We start from the raw sequence: 15,779 nt of genomic DNA on the forward strand, positions 1-15,779 counted from the left end.
CATTTATCTGATAGGGGTTAATATGCAAAATATATAAGAAACTCAAATAAATCAATAGTAAGAAAACAAATAACATAGTTTAGAAATGCACAAAGGACCTCAATGAACATTTTCTCAAAGAAGAGCTACAGATGACTAACATGTACATAAAGGCATACTCAACATCGCTAATCATCAATGAAGTGCAAATCAAAACCACCTGAAACCTGTTAGATGGCTAATATCAAAAAGACAAAATAGCAAGTAAGAATATGGAAAAAATGAAATGCTTGTACACTGTTGATGAGAATGTAAATTGGCACAGTATAGCACTTTTATCAAAAACTAAAAATAGAACGACCATATAACCCAGCAATCGCTCTTTTGAGTATATATCCAAAGGAAATGAAATCACTATCTTAAAGAAGTTTATCTGCATTCCAAGAGCATTACTCAAAATAACCAAGATATAGAAACAACTTAAATGTCCTTCAGTGGATGAGTGGATAAAGAAATAATGATAAACACACAAATACATGCATTCACACATAATGGAATATTCAACATTTAAAGAGAAGGAGACCGGTGCTGTGGCATAGTGAGTAAAGCCGTGCCTGTAGTGCTGGCATCTCATGTGGGCGCCAGTTCGAGTCCTGGCTGCTTCACTTTTGATCGAGCTCTCTGCTGTGGCCTGGAAAAGCAGTAGAAGATGGCCCAAGTCCTTGGGCCCCTGCACCTGTGTGGGACACCTGGAAGAGGCTCCTGGCTCCTGGCTTTGGATTGGCACAGCTGCAGCCATTGCGACCATCTGGGGAGTGAATCAGCAGATAGAAGACTTCTCTCTCTCTCTCTGCTTCTGCCTCTCTGTAACACTGTCTTTCAAATAAATAAAGAAATCTCAAAAAAAAAAAAAAAAAAAAAAGAGAGAGAGAAAGAAATTTTTTCATTTGCAACAACATGAATGAACTTGGAGGATATTTTGTTAAGTGAAATAAGCCATACATAGACAAATAATGCATGATATCACAAATGAGGGCACCTTCAAAAAGTTCATGAAAAATTTATATTATGAAAAGAATATGTATGGACTTTATTATATTTTGCACCAAATAAACATATCTTTTAATTCTATTTTTTCATGAAATTCTGAAAGTACCTTTGAATATGTGGAATCTATAATAGTCAAACAGAGAAACAGAGAGGAGGATGGTGGTTGCCAGGGACTGTGGGGGTGCATGAAATGGGGAGCTGCAAATAAAAAGTACAAATGTTTAGTTAAAAGAGGAATATCTAATATACAGCACATTAAATATAGTTAATAATAATTTCTACTTAAAATTTGCTAAGGGAGTAGATCTTACGTGTTCTCACTACATAACACACAAAAAGATAACTATCATGGCAGGTATATTAGGTATTTTGATTGTGAGAATCATTAACTCAGTCTCCTAAAGAGGTCGAATGGCTGTAGAAGCTCTTCCTCAGAGAGATGAGCTTTGAAACAACTGAGGAGAATCTGTGCAACCATTTTGCATAATGGGGTTTACTCAAGGACTGTGAAGTGATGAGAGATTTAAACAGCCAGCACTCAAGGGGCTTTGGGTTTGTCCCCTGGGCCATCAGGGATGTGATGCAGTCATAAAAGCAAGGCCGCACAAGGTGGATAGAAGAGTTATGAAACATAAGAAGGCTGACTCAGGAGTCTCAAAGACCAGGAGGCCCACCTAATTGTGAAGCAGATGTTAGTGATATTACAGAACCCACTGAAGAGAGGCCAGGGCTGTGGCACAACTGCTTAAGCCACCACCTAGAATGCTGATATCTCATATGGGTACTAGTTTGAGTCCCTGCTCTGCTCCTGATCCAGCTCCCTGCTAATATGCCTGGGAAAGCAGCAGAAAATGGCGCAACTCCTTGGGCCCCTGCCACTTACGTGGGAGACCAGGATGGGGTTCCAGGCTCTTGGCTTTGGCCTGGCTCAGCCCTGGATGTTACAGCCACTTGAGGAGTGAACCAGTGAATGGAAGATGACTCTGTTTCCCTTCCTCCCTCCCTTCCTCACTGGCTTCTCTTTCTCTCTGTAACTCTGCCTTTCAAGTAAATAAAATAAATTTTTTAAAAATTTACCAAACCTCACTGGAGAACAGCAGCTCAGAGATTATTTTGAGCCATATGGGAAAAACCAAAATGATTGAGATCATGACTGACCAAGGCATTGGCAAGAAGAGAGGCTTTGCTTTTGTGTTCTTTAACTACTGTGACTCTGTGGTTAAGATTGTTATCCATGGGGCTGCCACTGTGGCATAGCGGGTAAAGCTGCACCTGCAGTGCCGGCATTCCATATGGGCACTGATTCGAGTCCCGGCTGCTCCTCTTCCAATCCAGCTCTCTGCTATGGCCTGGAAAAGCAGTGGAAGATGGCCCAGGTTCTTGGGCACCTGTACCTACATGGGGGACCTGGAAGAAGCTCCTGGCTCCTGGCTTCAGATCGATGTAACTCTTGCCATTGCAGTCATTTGAGGAGTGAACCAGCAGATGGAAGACTATTCTCTCTCTCTTTCTGTCTCTCTCTCTCTGCCTTTCCATAACTCTGCCTTTCAAATAAGTAAATAAATATTTTTTTTAAAAAAGGTCATTATCCATACCATACTGTGAAAAGTTCTGACTGTGACTTAAGGAAAGCTCCAGTGAATCAAGAGATGGTTAGTGCTTTGTCCACACAGAGTTTGCAGTGGTTCTGAAAACTTCGGTGGTGCTTGTGGAGGAGGTTATTTTGGTGGTGATGACAAGTTTGGTTGTGGAGGAAACGTCTATAGTTGTGGTGACTTTGGTAGTAACCGAGGTGGTGGAGGATATAGTGGTAATGGGGACGACTGCAATGGACTTGGTAACGATGGAGTCAGTTTTGGAGGCAGTGGAAGTTATGGTGATTTTGGCAGTTACAACCATTGAGCTTTACATTTCAGACCCATGAAGGGAGGCAACTTTGGAAGGCGAAGCTGTATTTCTATGGCGGTAGAGGCCAGTGTTTTGCCAAACTGTGAAATCAAGGTGGCTATGACCAGTCTAGCAGTAGCAGTAACAGAAAGTTTTAATAATTGCCAGGAAATAAAACCTGGTAGAGGAGAGCCAAAGTGACAGGGAAGCTACAGACTACAACAGTTTTGTGAATTCAGCCAAACACAGTGGTGGCAGGGCCTAACTGCTACAAAGACTTGTTTTAGACAGTATTTGTGTATGTCTAATATTATTTTTTTTCGTATTCATGTTGTTGATTGCTAATTGTAATAATAATTTGATCATAATACTAAATAAATTTTTTTAAAAGGACCATGTTGTATACCTTACTCATAAATATACACAATTTTTTTTTTTTGTCAATCACACATCAGTAAAACGAAAAAAAATGTTTGTCTTTTTAGATGACCTTTGGGTAGTTTCAAAAACCCTCGACTTTGAGCTGGATACCTTCATTGCATGTAGTGCTTTCTTTGGACCATCATCTCTCAATGAGATTGAGCTACTGCCTTTGAAAGGCTATTTCCCTTCCAATTGGCCCACTAACAGTAAGTATTGCCATGTCCATCTTAATTTATATATATGTATGTATATATATATATATATATATATATATACACACACACACTTTTTTTAAGTTTTAAGGATTTTATTCAGTGAGAGAAATGCATGGGAGAGTGGGGGCTCTATCTAAGGGAGAAAGAAAAGTCCAGAGACTAAGTTGGAGTCCATACCAAGCAGAGAGCTGGCCAGGAGCCAGTTATGTGCAGCAAGCATGCAAGCAAGAAAGCAGGGAGCGGGCGGCCTGAAGGCATAAGCAGCAAAGGGTAATAATGGTGAAAAAAAGGCCAGGCCCACCATGTTCCAGGCCTTTTATCCACTTCCAACGGGAAGTGGTTATGTAGCCTGATTGGCAGGTGGCATACAGGTGGGGTCAAGTAAGGAGATGAGATCACCCAGAGGGCGTGGTGAAGGTGTGGTCTTCCAGCTCACAAATCTAATCGAATTTATCTTGACTGCCTACCTACATCATTCCCCCCTCAAAAGACCCCATTCCCTTAATCCTAAGGGCTGTTGAGGGTGTAGAATCATCATTATCTTCTGTAGCTGCTTCCTGCTTATGAGGAGCATAGCACAGGCCCTGCCTGTCCTGGGCTTAATTTATATTTTAAAAAGAATGATAAACATAGGATGCACTTTCAGCAAGAATGCTGCATATGAGATTGTTAGATTAAACCCAACAAAAAGCACCCACCTCTAATTCCTACTCTTACGTTCCATATGCTTCTGAAAATGTGTATATGAGTTAAATATATAAAGATTTCTGCAGCTCATGTCCCATAAGACTGACAGTATAATGAAATCTTGAACCACCACTTACATTTTTGTTGAAGTTGAATTTTACACAGTATATAACAGAATTTAAAAAATATAAACATTAAACATAAAAATTAGAATTTTCTAAAACAATTTTTATATTCAGTTCTAATTCCCTTAATTTGTTGTACATTTAATAAACAGTTTGCTATCACATTAAGAAGGTCTTGCAGATTTTACAAGAGATTTTGTAAGGGGTTGAACAGGCAGGTTTGATTTTTGGTTTAAGAATACCTTATCATCTGTCTTGAGAAATTCTTTGTAAGACAGTATACTTCCAGCCTTTTTTCTTTCTTTTTTTTTTTTTTTAATAAAGAAACCTTTAGTAAGCTGAATTTGCTGTTTAGTTCTATGAATCTACAGATTTCTGTATACGTTTCAATCTCCATAATTATTTCTGATGGTTAAATTTCACCTATACCTAATTAAATATACAGTATTTCTTGACAGATTTTTAGTATGAGTGTTTTTACCTTTTAATTTTTTTCTTTCTTAATGAGCAAAGCAAGTCAGCCAACCTTACAAGTCCAATAAGAGCCTAATTAAGTATATATTTGTTACTTTTTATGTGACTGTTTTCATTTTTGTTGCAGTTCCATCACCATTTGCTTTATAGTTTTCTATATACTTCTATAAAATAATTGAGAAAGAAATGTAAGCAGATGAAAATTACACAAATACCATTATACAGCACAAATGGTGTGCTGAGTAAAGGCAACTGCCTTTACAAATTTTATTTAAGTTTTACAATTTTTGGGTATCCATATATAAAGTGAATGAGCAGGTAGGATAGAAATTTAATGGGTAAAAGTTTGAGGACCTATGCATTTACCTATGGATTTATGTCATGTGATTCATTCAGTAACTGAACTCTCACATATATGGCTATTTGAGGCGTAGTTTTCATGGTCCATTTTATTTACATTCAAATGTGAGCTTCCTGCATTCTATTCACAGTTATGGTCCATGCATTATTGGTCTGTAATGCTAGCACTGAGCTGACCACTTTGAAAAACATTCAAGACTACTTTAATCCAGCTACTCTACCTCTAACGCAGTACCTGTTAACAATGTAAGTCATCATTTACCTTTGGCTCATTAGTATTAAAAATGGTAACTAAAAGTGAGTATGAGTGTGCAACTATAATTATCTTTCAGAATATGAGATTACTATATCAGCAATTAAAAAGAGAATGGGAAATATTCATCGTGTCATCCACCCATCTATTCATTATTTATTATATTACTTTAATTTTTTTCTACTTCTCAAGGGTTAATTTCTTAATGATCGTTTCAGTTTTGATTTTATTGTTTTATTCATCTTTTGAGTTTTTGTACTTCATATTAACATTGGAAGAAAAATATAGGTTGAATTCACTGTGTTTATTAATACTAATTTTATTCTTTAAATTGCCCATATCTTTTAATTTCTTTTTTTAAGAAATATTTATTTATTTTTATATGAAAAGCTGAGCATCAGAGAGAGAGAGGGAGAGTGAAAGGGAGAAAGAGATCTTCTATCTGCTGGCTTCATCCCCAAATGGTACAATAGCCGAGACTGGGCTAGGTCAAAGCCAGCAGCTAGGAAATCCATCTGAGTCTCTCTGCCACATGGGTGGCAGGGGTCCAATTACTTGAGCCATCATCTGCCACCTCCCAGGCATGTTTAGCAGGAAGCTGGATTAGAAGTAGAGCAGCCAGCATTTGAACCAGCATTCCAATATGGGATACTGGTGTCACGAGCAACAGCCTAACCAGCTGTTCCATAATGGCAGCATCTTATTTTTAATTTCTTAAGCACCAGGGGTCCCCTTTTTAAAAGTAGGAAGTGATAGTACATTGAGGGTAATAATTGATAGAAAAAATTTGTTTTCCAATTTAGAATGTTATCTATATTATGTATTTCAGCACAATGAAATTCCAGTTACAATAAATAAATAGCCTTATTATTCCATTATATGTTTATACAGTCTGAAATGGATTTAACCTTTTTAGAAGTGGAAATAAAACAATATATTTATTGCAGTTTTTCTGAAATAAAGATTGCATCGATTATCTAAGTCAGTCTACTTCTTTTTTTTTTTTTTTTTAAAGATTTATTTCATTATTTAAAAGGTAGAGTTCCAGAGACAGAGGTGGAGGCAGAGAGGGAAACAGATCTTCCATCCATTGGTTTATTCCTCAAGTGGCTATAACAGCCAGGGCTGGGCCAGGACAGAACAAGGAGCCCTGAAAACCATCTTGGTCTCCCAGATATTTGGGTTCAGGGACCCAAGAACTTGGGCCATTTTTACTCTTTTCCCAGGTGCATTAGCAGGTAGCTGTATCAGAAGTGGAACACTTTAACTGGTGCCCATATGGGATGCCAGTGCTGCAAGCAGTGGCTTAACCCACTGTACCATAGCACTGACCCTAGTCCACTTCTTCTTCTATCTTTTTTTTTTTTTTTTTAAGATTTATTTGTTTATTTGAAAGAGCTACAGAGAGGCAGAGAGAGAGAGAAAAGTTTTCCATCTGCTGGTTCACTCTCCCCAGATGGCTGCTACGGCCGGAGCTGTGCTGATCTGAGGCCAGGAGCCAAGAGCTTCTTCCAGGTCTCCCATGCAGGCGCAGGGGCCCAAGGACTTGGGCCATCTTCTACTGCTGTCCCAGGCCATAGCAGAGAGCTGAATCAGAAGTGGAGCAGCCTGGACTCAAATTGGCACCCATATGGGATGCCGGCACTGCAGGCGGTGGCTTTATCTGCTTCACCACAGCACCAGCCCCCCTCCTATCTACCCCCATCCAGTCCAGTTCTTAATAATGGTATGGTTTTTGGGGGGAAAATTAATATTATGTATCTCTATTTGGTATGGTTATTTCCTGGTATTACTATCAATATTATATTAATTAATATATAAAATGTTTAACACTGTGCCAGCACATCGTAGATACTGAACAAATGTTATTTCTCTTCCAGTCTCCTTCACATTGGGATATGTATCCATTTGTTCCTATAATAAAATGCTCTTCTCTGATTTGTATAAACTGAAGGCTAAGTTATGAGTAGATACATGTCACTTATTTTAAAAATCTCTAGTTTTCTTTGATTTTATTTGCTGCTCTTTTACTAGGTCTCCATCAACCACACTTAGCAACAAGAGAGTCAGTAAGAGAAAATTTATCCCACCAGCATTTGCACATATCAACACAAAATTTCAACTACTCAGCCAAGGAGCATCATTGCAGTTAGCTCATGAGTTAATTCAGGTACACAAGTTAAATGAGGATCAAGCAACAGCTCTAATTCAAATAGCCCAGATGATGGCTTCCCATGAAAGTCTTGAAGAAGTGAAGGAACTGAAGAACCACATCCTTCCTATCACAATCATACATGGTAAGAAGCAAGAAAGAAAACAGTTCTAGTAAATACACCTCATGTAATCTTTTGCAGCTTATTATGGTCCTTTGTGTAATTTCCTAATCAGAAAAGTTTCCAGAATAAATCTAGTAACCTGAGCCCAGAATCCACTTTAGTAAACTGTTATAATGGAGTTGAAGTGACTACCGTAAAATGGGGAATTAGCAGCATATCTGATGAATGAGTAGCATTATACTATCATTAGTAAAGTACTCATATGATCTAGATGCCAGTGTATTTTACAATTGGGAGTAGACTTTAAATTTGTTCAGGGGCATTTGTAGAAGTCCAATGTGCTGTCCATTGCACCATAGAGCCACCTAAGAGGCTTTATTAATTCCAGGTCAGCTTACTCTTCCATCCTTCATAGCAGCTATTGTAACCTTCATTATCTCACCCCTTCCTTGCCTGTTCTCTACCCTCTCTGAAATGGATCTTGCCTCTGACACAGGAAATGGAGTTAATACAGAAACTCCTTCCAGTGTCATGTCCTTCTCCAGCTTACTGAAGTGTAGACCTATTCTTACCTCTTCTGATGCTGTGCAAGGGAAGGAACTTTATTTTTTCCTTTTCACAGCTGAGTATTCTATCTGGGTTCTGTCAGCACTATAGCTCATTTTCTGACAGACTTTTAGCCCAAAGCAGATCCAATATATTGCCTTATTTTGAGGAGTTACATCACATCCACCTTGCTGATCAGACTAAATACTGTGAAGTCATTTTAAGATTATACTTTTGGAGCCGGCACTGTGGCATAGCAGATAAAGCTGCCACCTATGACACAGGTATCCCATATGGGCCTTAGTTTGAGTCCCGGCTACTCAACTTCTGATCCAGCTCCCTACTAATGTGCCTGGGAAAGCAGCAGAAGATGGCCGAAGAGTTTGGGCCCCTGTACCCACATAGGAGACCCAGATGGAGTTCCAGGCTTCTGGCTTTAGCCTGATCCAGTCCCAGCTGTTGTGGCCATCCCAGCTGTTGTGTGCCAGTGAACTGGCAGATGGAAGATTGATCGCTCTCTGTGTCTCCATCTCTGTAATTCTGCCTTTCAAATAAATAAAATAAATCTTTAAAAAAAAAGATTATTCTTTATCCAAAGATTAAGTGATTCTCTCAATCCTTGTTCCCTTCCCCACCTTTCCTTCCCCCCTTGTCACCTTTCTTTCCTCTCCTCCCTCCTTCTCTTTCCTCATATGAAAGGCAGAGCAACAGAGTGAGATAGGAGACAGAGTAAGAGATCATCCATCCACTGGTTCACTACTCAAATGGCAACAACAGCCAGGTCTAGGAAAGGCTGAAACCAGGAGCTAGGAACTCAGTCCGGATCACTCCGTGGTTAGCAGGAACCCAAACACTTAGGCCATCTTCCACTACCTTTCCAGGTGCATTAACAGAAAGCTGGATCAGAAGAGTAGTAGCCAGGACTAGAACCAGCACTGTAATATGGGATGCTGGCATTGCAAGCAGCAACTTAACCCACTGTCACAACACCGGCCCCTCTTCTACTTTCTGATTGCTGAGCTGCCATCAGATCCGTCACTCAGATGGGTCCTACCTAGCTTCTACCCAACTTTCATAGCAATTTTCTTTCCTGTTCACTTGCACTCCCTCAACTGAAGGCTTTATCACATTCTTTATCACCTAGTGGCTGAAAGTTTAGGCTCCTGGATTTATATCTTGGCCCCTAGCTGTATGATTTTGGATAGGTTACTTATCTCTTAGCTTTAATTTCCTGTCCTATAAAATGGGAATGATAACAGAATCTACCTCATAGGATTAGAGAACTAAGTGAGTTAACAGAGGAAAAGGACTTAGATGCCTGGCAGATGGGAAACACTTAGGAAATTTTATATTTACTATTGTTATGAATAATGTCATACAGCATTCTCATTGATTTACCTTTAATTTTACCTTTCTCCATATTTTAACTTAAGTAATTTTTCTAAAACATAATCTAAATCAATCCCATAGCCAAAAATCCTTGAATGACTTCCCCTGACCTTTAGTAAGGTAAAGGCTTTCTTCTTTTTTTTAAAGATTTATTTATTCATTTGAAAGGCAGAGTTGCAGAGAGGCAGAGAGAGAGGGAGAGAGATCTTCCATTTGCTTGTTCATTCTCCAGATAGCTGTAGCAGCTGTAGCTGCACCGACCCGAAGCCAGGAGCCAGGAGCCAGGAGCTTCCTCTGGGTCTCCCACATGGGTGCAGGGGTCCTTGGGCCATCTTACACTGCTTTCCCAGGCCACAGCAAAGAGCTGGATCTGAAGTGGAGCAGCCAGGACACAAACCAGTACCCATATGGGATGCCGGCACTACAGGTGACGGCTTTTACCCGCTACTTCACAGCACTGGCCCCAAAATTCAGACTTTTTATACATAGCAAGCAGAGCTCCTGTGAACTCTTATGACAGCCCCTACTTGCCCATTTGCTGTAGGCCATATAGAAATTGTTCAGGTTCTTTTAAGAGCTACATACTTAGTCATACCTCTATCTAGAATGACCCTTTCTTTAAGCAGTCTGGATATCTTAGGGACAAAGACTGGGTGAGTTTGTTCTGCTAGTTCTTACTTTTAGGAAGCATTCTCTTCTCCACCAAAGCAGAGATATTCTTCCTTCTCTGTTGTCATAACACTGTGACTCATAATATTATTTCATCATTATTCCTTTGCATATCATATTAAGTAGAATATGGTCTCATTAAAGTTAGAGATATTTTGGTTATTTATCTGTTTATTCCTTATGCTTATAGTAGGCACTCAATTTTTTAAAAAATTAATTAAATGAAGATGAGAAGCAAATAGATAGAAGTAATAAGTTTCTCTAGAGAGAAACAATAGGATATGTATATAGATAGATGATAGGGAATTTTTAAAAATTATTTATTTATTTTGAAGGCAGAGTTACAGAGAGACAGAAGCAGACAGAGAGAAAGAAAGAGGTCTGTCCGTCCACTGGTTCACTCCCCAAATGGCTGCAACAGCCAGAGCTGGTCTGATCCGAAGCCAAGAGCCTGGAGCTTCTTCCAAGTTTCCCATGTGGGTACAGGGGCCCAAAGACTTGGACAATCTTCAGCTGCTTTCACAGGCACATTAGCAGGGAGCTGGATCAGAAGTGGAGCAGCTGGGTATCAAACCTGCGCCCATATGGGATGCTGGCACTGCAGACAGCGACTTTACCTGCTATGCCACAGCACTGGCTTTATTAGGAAATTGACTCATGCAATTAAGGAGGCAGAGAAATCCCACAATAGGTTGTCTGCAGGTTGGAAACCCTGAGATGCGAAATACCCACACACAGACATGCCCAAAAATACTTTTCTAGGCTTTGGGATATTCCTTAACTCAGTCAAGTTATACTTAAAATTAACCATCACAATGACCCTGAAATATTTCTTGTGCTTTCTGAAATGTTTTAAATGATATTGCCTTTATGTTTTTCCCTTTCCTTTAAAATAATTAGGTGTTTTTGGAGCAGGCAAGAGTTATTTGCTGGCAGTGGTGATTTTGTTCTTTGTACAGCTGTTTGAAAAGAGTGAAACTTCTACAGTTGGAAATGCAAGACCATGGAAACTTTTAATTTCTTCTTCTACCAATGTAGCCGTTGACAGAGTACTTCTTGAGTACGTATGATAAATGTATTTAAATGTATTTAAGTAGCTAATGTTTTAGGTTATTGTTGGAAGAAGCAGTCTCCATGGACACTGAGTATCTATGTATATTCCTGCTGGGTATGGCAAGAGTACAGGATCTTTTTCTCTGACCCATCTATGAAATAGTGATAGGCTAACTTGTTAGGTTATAAACAGGACAAAATAGGCTACAAACCTGACAATTCTGGCATGAAGATGGGATACCATTGTAAAAATTCAGGTTCAGGTAAGAACATGTAGAACCAGAGATGTGCTTGTTGAGCGAGGTAGTCTGCCATGGGCCTTGAGCATCCCTGCTGGGTAGCAAGAAAGTAGGTCTTGAGCACTGTTAACCAAGACATTTCTCAGGGTTGTGTTTGCAGCAAGCAGTTTTGATATGGTAATGTCTCATTCCAGGACAAAGAACAGACTTGCCTGTCTTTTTTTTTTTTTTAAGTTTTTTTTTTTTAAATTTATTTGAGAGGTAGAGTTACAGATAGTGAGAGGGAGAGACAGAGAAAGGTCTTCCTTCTGTTGGTTCAGTCCCCAGATGGCCACAACGGCCGGAGCTGCGCCGATCCGAAGCCAGGAACCAGGAGTTTCCTCCGTGTCTCCCACACGGGTGCAGGGGCCCAAGCATGGGACATTCTCTACCGCTTTCCCAGGCTATAGCAGAGAGCTGGACTGGAAGAGGAGCAGCCTGAACTAGAACCGGTGCTCATATGGGATGCCAGTGCCGCAGGCGGAGGATTAACCTACTGCGCCACAGTGGCACCCTGCCTGTCTCTTGTTATAAAAGCAGTGGGCCTCCAACCTCAGGATTACTCTTTCAACTTAACCAACTGTATGTGCAGACATCGGTTGAGACCTCTGCTTCTCTCTATGGGACTTGGGGGGCAAAGGAAATACAGTGCAGATACATTGATGCCTATGTTGCTGTACTTGTGCTAGGAGTAAAAGTCTTTTACCTCTGACCCAGGAATCTTGGGTCTAATATCTTAGAAGTAAGCCAAAATCAGTACTACAACCAATAATTACTACAGGTCAGTCTGTTATTCATATACCTGTGTCTACTACAATATTTACATAGCAGAACAATTTAAATAAATTAGGTTTTTAGTTTGAATAAGAGGAACCCAAAGAAGGCAAGAGCAGTATATTCTGAAAATATAAAAATTTTGTTATTGAATAAGATTTTATTAAAAATTCAAGAAAATATTAAATATTTTTAATACTCAAAGAGTTTAACAATGTGTAAAAATCAACCTCAGCAGGTCATTATAATATTAGATTCTCCAAATATCATTCTGTTGTGTCTAATACCAATTTTTAATTTATTTTTAAATTTTTTAATAAAAAGGGAAAAAACAGTTTATTTCATATATACAGTTTTAGTAGCATGATGATACTTCCCACCTTAGCATGATACTTCCCACCTTAGGCTCCCTTGCTCCCACCCTCTCTCCTGCTTTTCCTTGTTTTTCTTTTAATTTTTACAATGACATACTTTCAATTTAACTTCATAATCACAAGCTTAATCTTAACTCCACTAAATGTAGAATTCAACAAGTAGTAAGTAGGAAAACTGCTGTTCCTCAGGAGTATAGACAAGGGCTATAAACAATAATCAAATCTGAAAATGTGAATTTTGCTCAGATATGTTGCATTTTATTTTGTACTCTGTATATTATCACAAATCAGGGAAAACATGATATTGGTCTTTCTTGGACTGCTTATTTCACTAAGCATAATGGTCTCCAGTTACATCCATATTGTTGCAAAGCATAAGATTTCATTCAGTTTTATGGCTGAGTAGCATTCCTTTGTTTATATATACCATAATTTCTTTAGCTAGTTAGACATCTGTGTTCATTCCATGTCTTAGCTATTATGGGTTGAGCTGCTACGAACATGTGGGTACAGATAATTCTTTCATGCTGATTTCATTTCATTTGTGTGAATTCCCAGGAGTGGAACTGCTAGGTGATATAGTACATCTGTTTTCAGATTTCTGAGGAAACTCCATACTGTCTTCTATAATGGTTGTGCTAATTTACATTCCAACCAGCAGTGCATTAGGGTACCTTTTTCCCCACATCCTTTCCAGCATTTTTTTTTAAAGGTTTATTTATTTCTCTGAAAGAGTTATGGAGAAGGAGAGGAAGAGAGAGAGAGAGAGAGAGAGAGAGAGAGATAGAGAGAAATCTTCCATTTTCTGGTTCACTCCCAAAAGGCCGCAACAGCTGGAGCTGGGCCTACTCAAAGCCAGGAGCCTGGAGCTTCTTCTGGATCTCCCATGTGAGTGCAATGGTCTAAGCACTTGGGCCATCTTCTACTGCTTTCTCAGGTGCATTAGTAGGGAGCTGAATTAGAATTGGATCAGCCAGGACTTGAACCAGCACCCATGTTGGATGCCAGTGCTGCAGGAGGCAGTTTTACCTGCTTCATCATGGTGCCAGCCCTAACTTTTGATTTTTGGATGATAGCTATTCTAAGTGGAGTGAGGTTAAAACCTCATTGTGGTTTTTATTTACATTTCCCTGATGGCTAGTGATCCTGAGCAATTTTTATGTGTCTGTTGGCTATTTGAATTTCGTCTTGAAAAATGTCTTTTCAAGTCCTTTGCCCATTTCCTAACTGGATTGCTTGTTTTGTTGTTGTTGAGTTTCTTGAGCTCCTTATGTATTCTGGATATTAATCCTTTATCAGAGGAATATTTTACAAATAGTTGCTCCCATTCTGTCAGTTGCTTCTTTTCTTTGTTGAGTTTCCTTTGCTGTGCAGAAGCTTCTTAGCTTAATGTAATTCCTTTTGTCTACTTTCGCAGTTCTTGTTTTTGTTTCTAGGGTCTTATCCACGAAGGCTTTGCCTATGCCAAAGTCTTGCAGTGTTTCCCTATTTTTTCCTCTAGTAATTTGATGATGATTTCAGGTCTTAGATTTAGGCCCCTTATCCATTGTGAGTTGATTTTTGTATAGGGTGTAAGGTAAGGGCCTTGTTTCATACTTTGGCATGCAGAGATCCAGTTGTCACATCATTTGTTGAAGAAACTGTCCTTTTCCAGGGAGTGATTTTTTAGCTTGTTTGTCAAAGATTAGTTGATTGTAGGTGCATGGATTGATTTCTGGGGTCTCTAGTCTGTTCCATTGGTTGATATGTCTATTCTTTGCCATTACCAGGTTGTTTTGATTACAGCTGCCCTGTACTGTGTCTTGAAATCAGATATTGTGTTGCCTGCAGTTGTATTTTTGTTGTTTAGGATTGCTTTAGCAACTCATATGATTCATATGATTCCATATGAATTTTAGGATTGTTTTTTCCAGATCTGAGAAGAATGTCTTTGGTATTTTGATTGAGATCATATTCAGTATGTAAATTACCTTCAGTAATACGGACATTTTGATGATATTAATTCTTCCAATCCATAAACATAGAACATTTTTCCATTTTGGTGTTGTCTTCTATTTCTTTCCTTAATGTTTTGTAATGTTCATTGTAGAGATCTTTCACATCCTTGGTTAACTTTATCCCAAGGTATTTCAATTTTTCTGTAGCTTTTGAGAATCGGATTGATCTTACAAGTTCTTTCTCAGCTATGACATTGTTTGTATATACAAATGCTATTGAATTTTGTGTAGTGATTTGTCACTCCCCGTCTTCATGGAGGAACGACACAGGACCCTGCGCTGTTCTTTCGTCTGCTCGGCCCTCCCCGGGTTTGCTGCTGGTTCTTCCCGGGTTGGCTACCGACCCTTCCACCTCCGTGGAAGGGCGGTTCCCCCTGCCACTTTCCCCACTTCCGCGGGGGAGCGGCACACCGCCGGCTTTCTCGGGGGCTGCACAGGTGTTCCTTCAGATAGATGTTCCCCTTAGATGTTCCTGGTGCATGTTGTCTCTCTCCTCCTTTATAGTCCTCTTCCGCCAATCCCAACTCAGCTGCCCACACGCCGAGTACGCTGCTCTCCTCCAATCAGGAGCAGGATCAGCTCCTGGAGGTCATCACTCAAGTTGGCAAGAGGCAGCTGCGTAGAAGCTGTTTTCTCCTCTCCCAGCGCCATATTGTGGGAGAGCAGATGCATAGAATAAGTCTTAATTCCAGTAACTTAGTCTAGTCCGAGTTGCTCCCCACAGTGATTTTATATCCTTCAACTAAACCATCTCCAAGATGAAGACTTATGAAAAAATGCAAAAATTGAAATCTATTCATGTATTGCTGCTGAATAAATTATTTTCAAAAACTATTTTTGGAGGCCTATAGTTTCTTCAGTTGCCCAGCTCTTTAAATACCCATTTTGAGTTAATAAAAGATGTTTTAGAGGGCTGGGTATTTGTTAAACTCCAACTCTGTTCCTGGTACTGAGCTAGAACTATAAAATA

At 39.5% G+C, this 15,779-nt stretch overlaps 1 protein-coding gene across 12 annotated transcripts in view; it reads left to right on the top strand.

Annotated features, from left to right (window-relative positions):
* Positions 1–15,779, top strand: part of ZGRF1 (zinc finger GRF-type containing 1) — a 102,660-nt gene that overhangs the window by 62,836 nt on the left and 24,045 nt on the right. For all 12 annotated transcript variants that reach the window (XM_089302924.1, XM_089302926.1, XM_089302920.1 and 9 more), the window contains 4 exons: positions 3,402–3,545; positions 5,332–5,446; positions 7,488–7,750; positions 11,234–11,393. In XM_089302924.1, coding sequence (XP_089159050.1) covers positions 3,402–3,545; positions 5,332–5,446; positions 7,488–7,750; positions 11,234–11,393 — 682 coding nt within the window. The remainder of the gene's footprint in view (positions 1–3,401; positions 3,546–5,331; positions 5,447–7,487; positions 7,751–11,233; positions 11,394–15,779) is intronic.

The sequence above is a fragment of the Oryctolagus cuniculus genome, chromosome 8 (assembly GCF_051225735.1).
Source record: "Oryctolagus cuniculus isolate XC-2025 breed Fujian yellow rabbit chromosome 8, ASM5122573v1, whole genome shotgun sequence".
NCBI lineage: Eukaryota > Metazoa > Chordata > Mammalia > Lagomorpha > Leporidae > Oryctolagus > Oryctolagus cuniculus.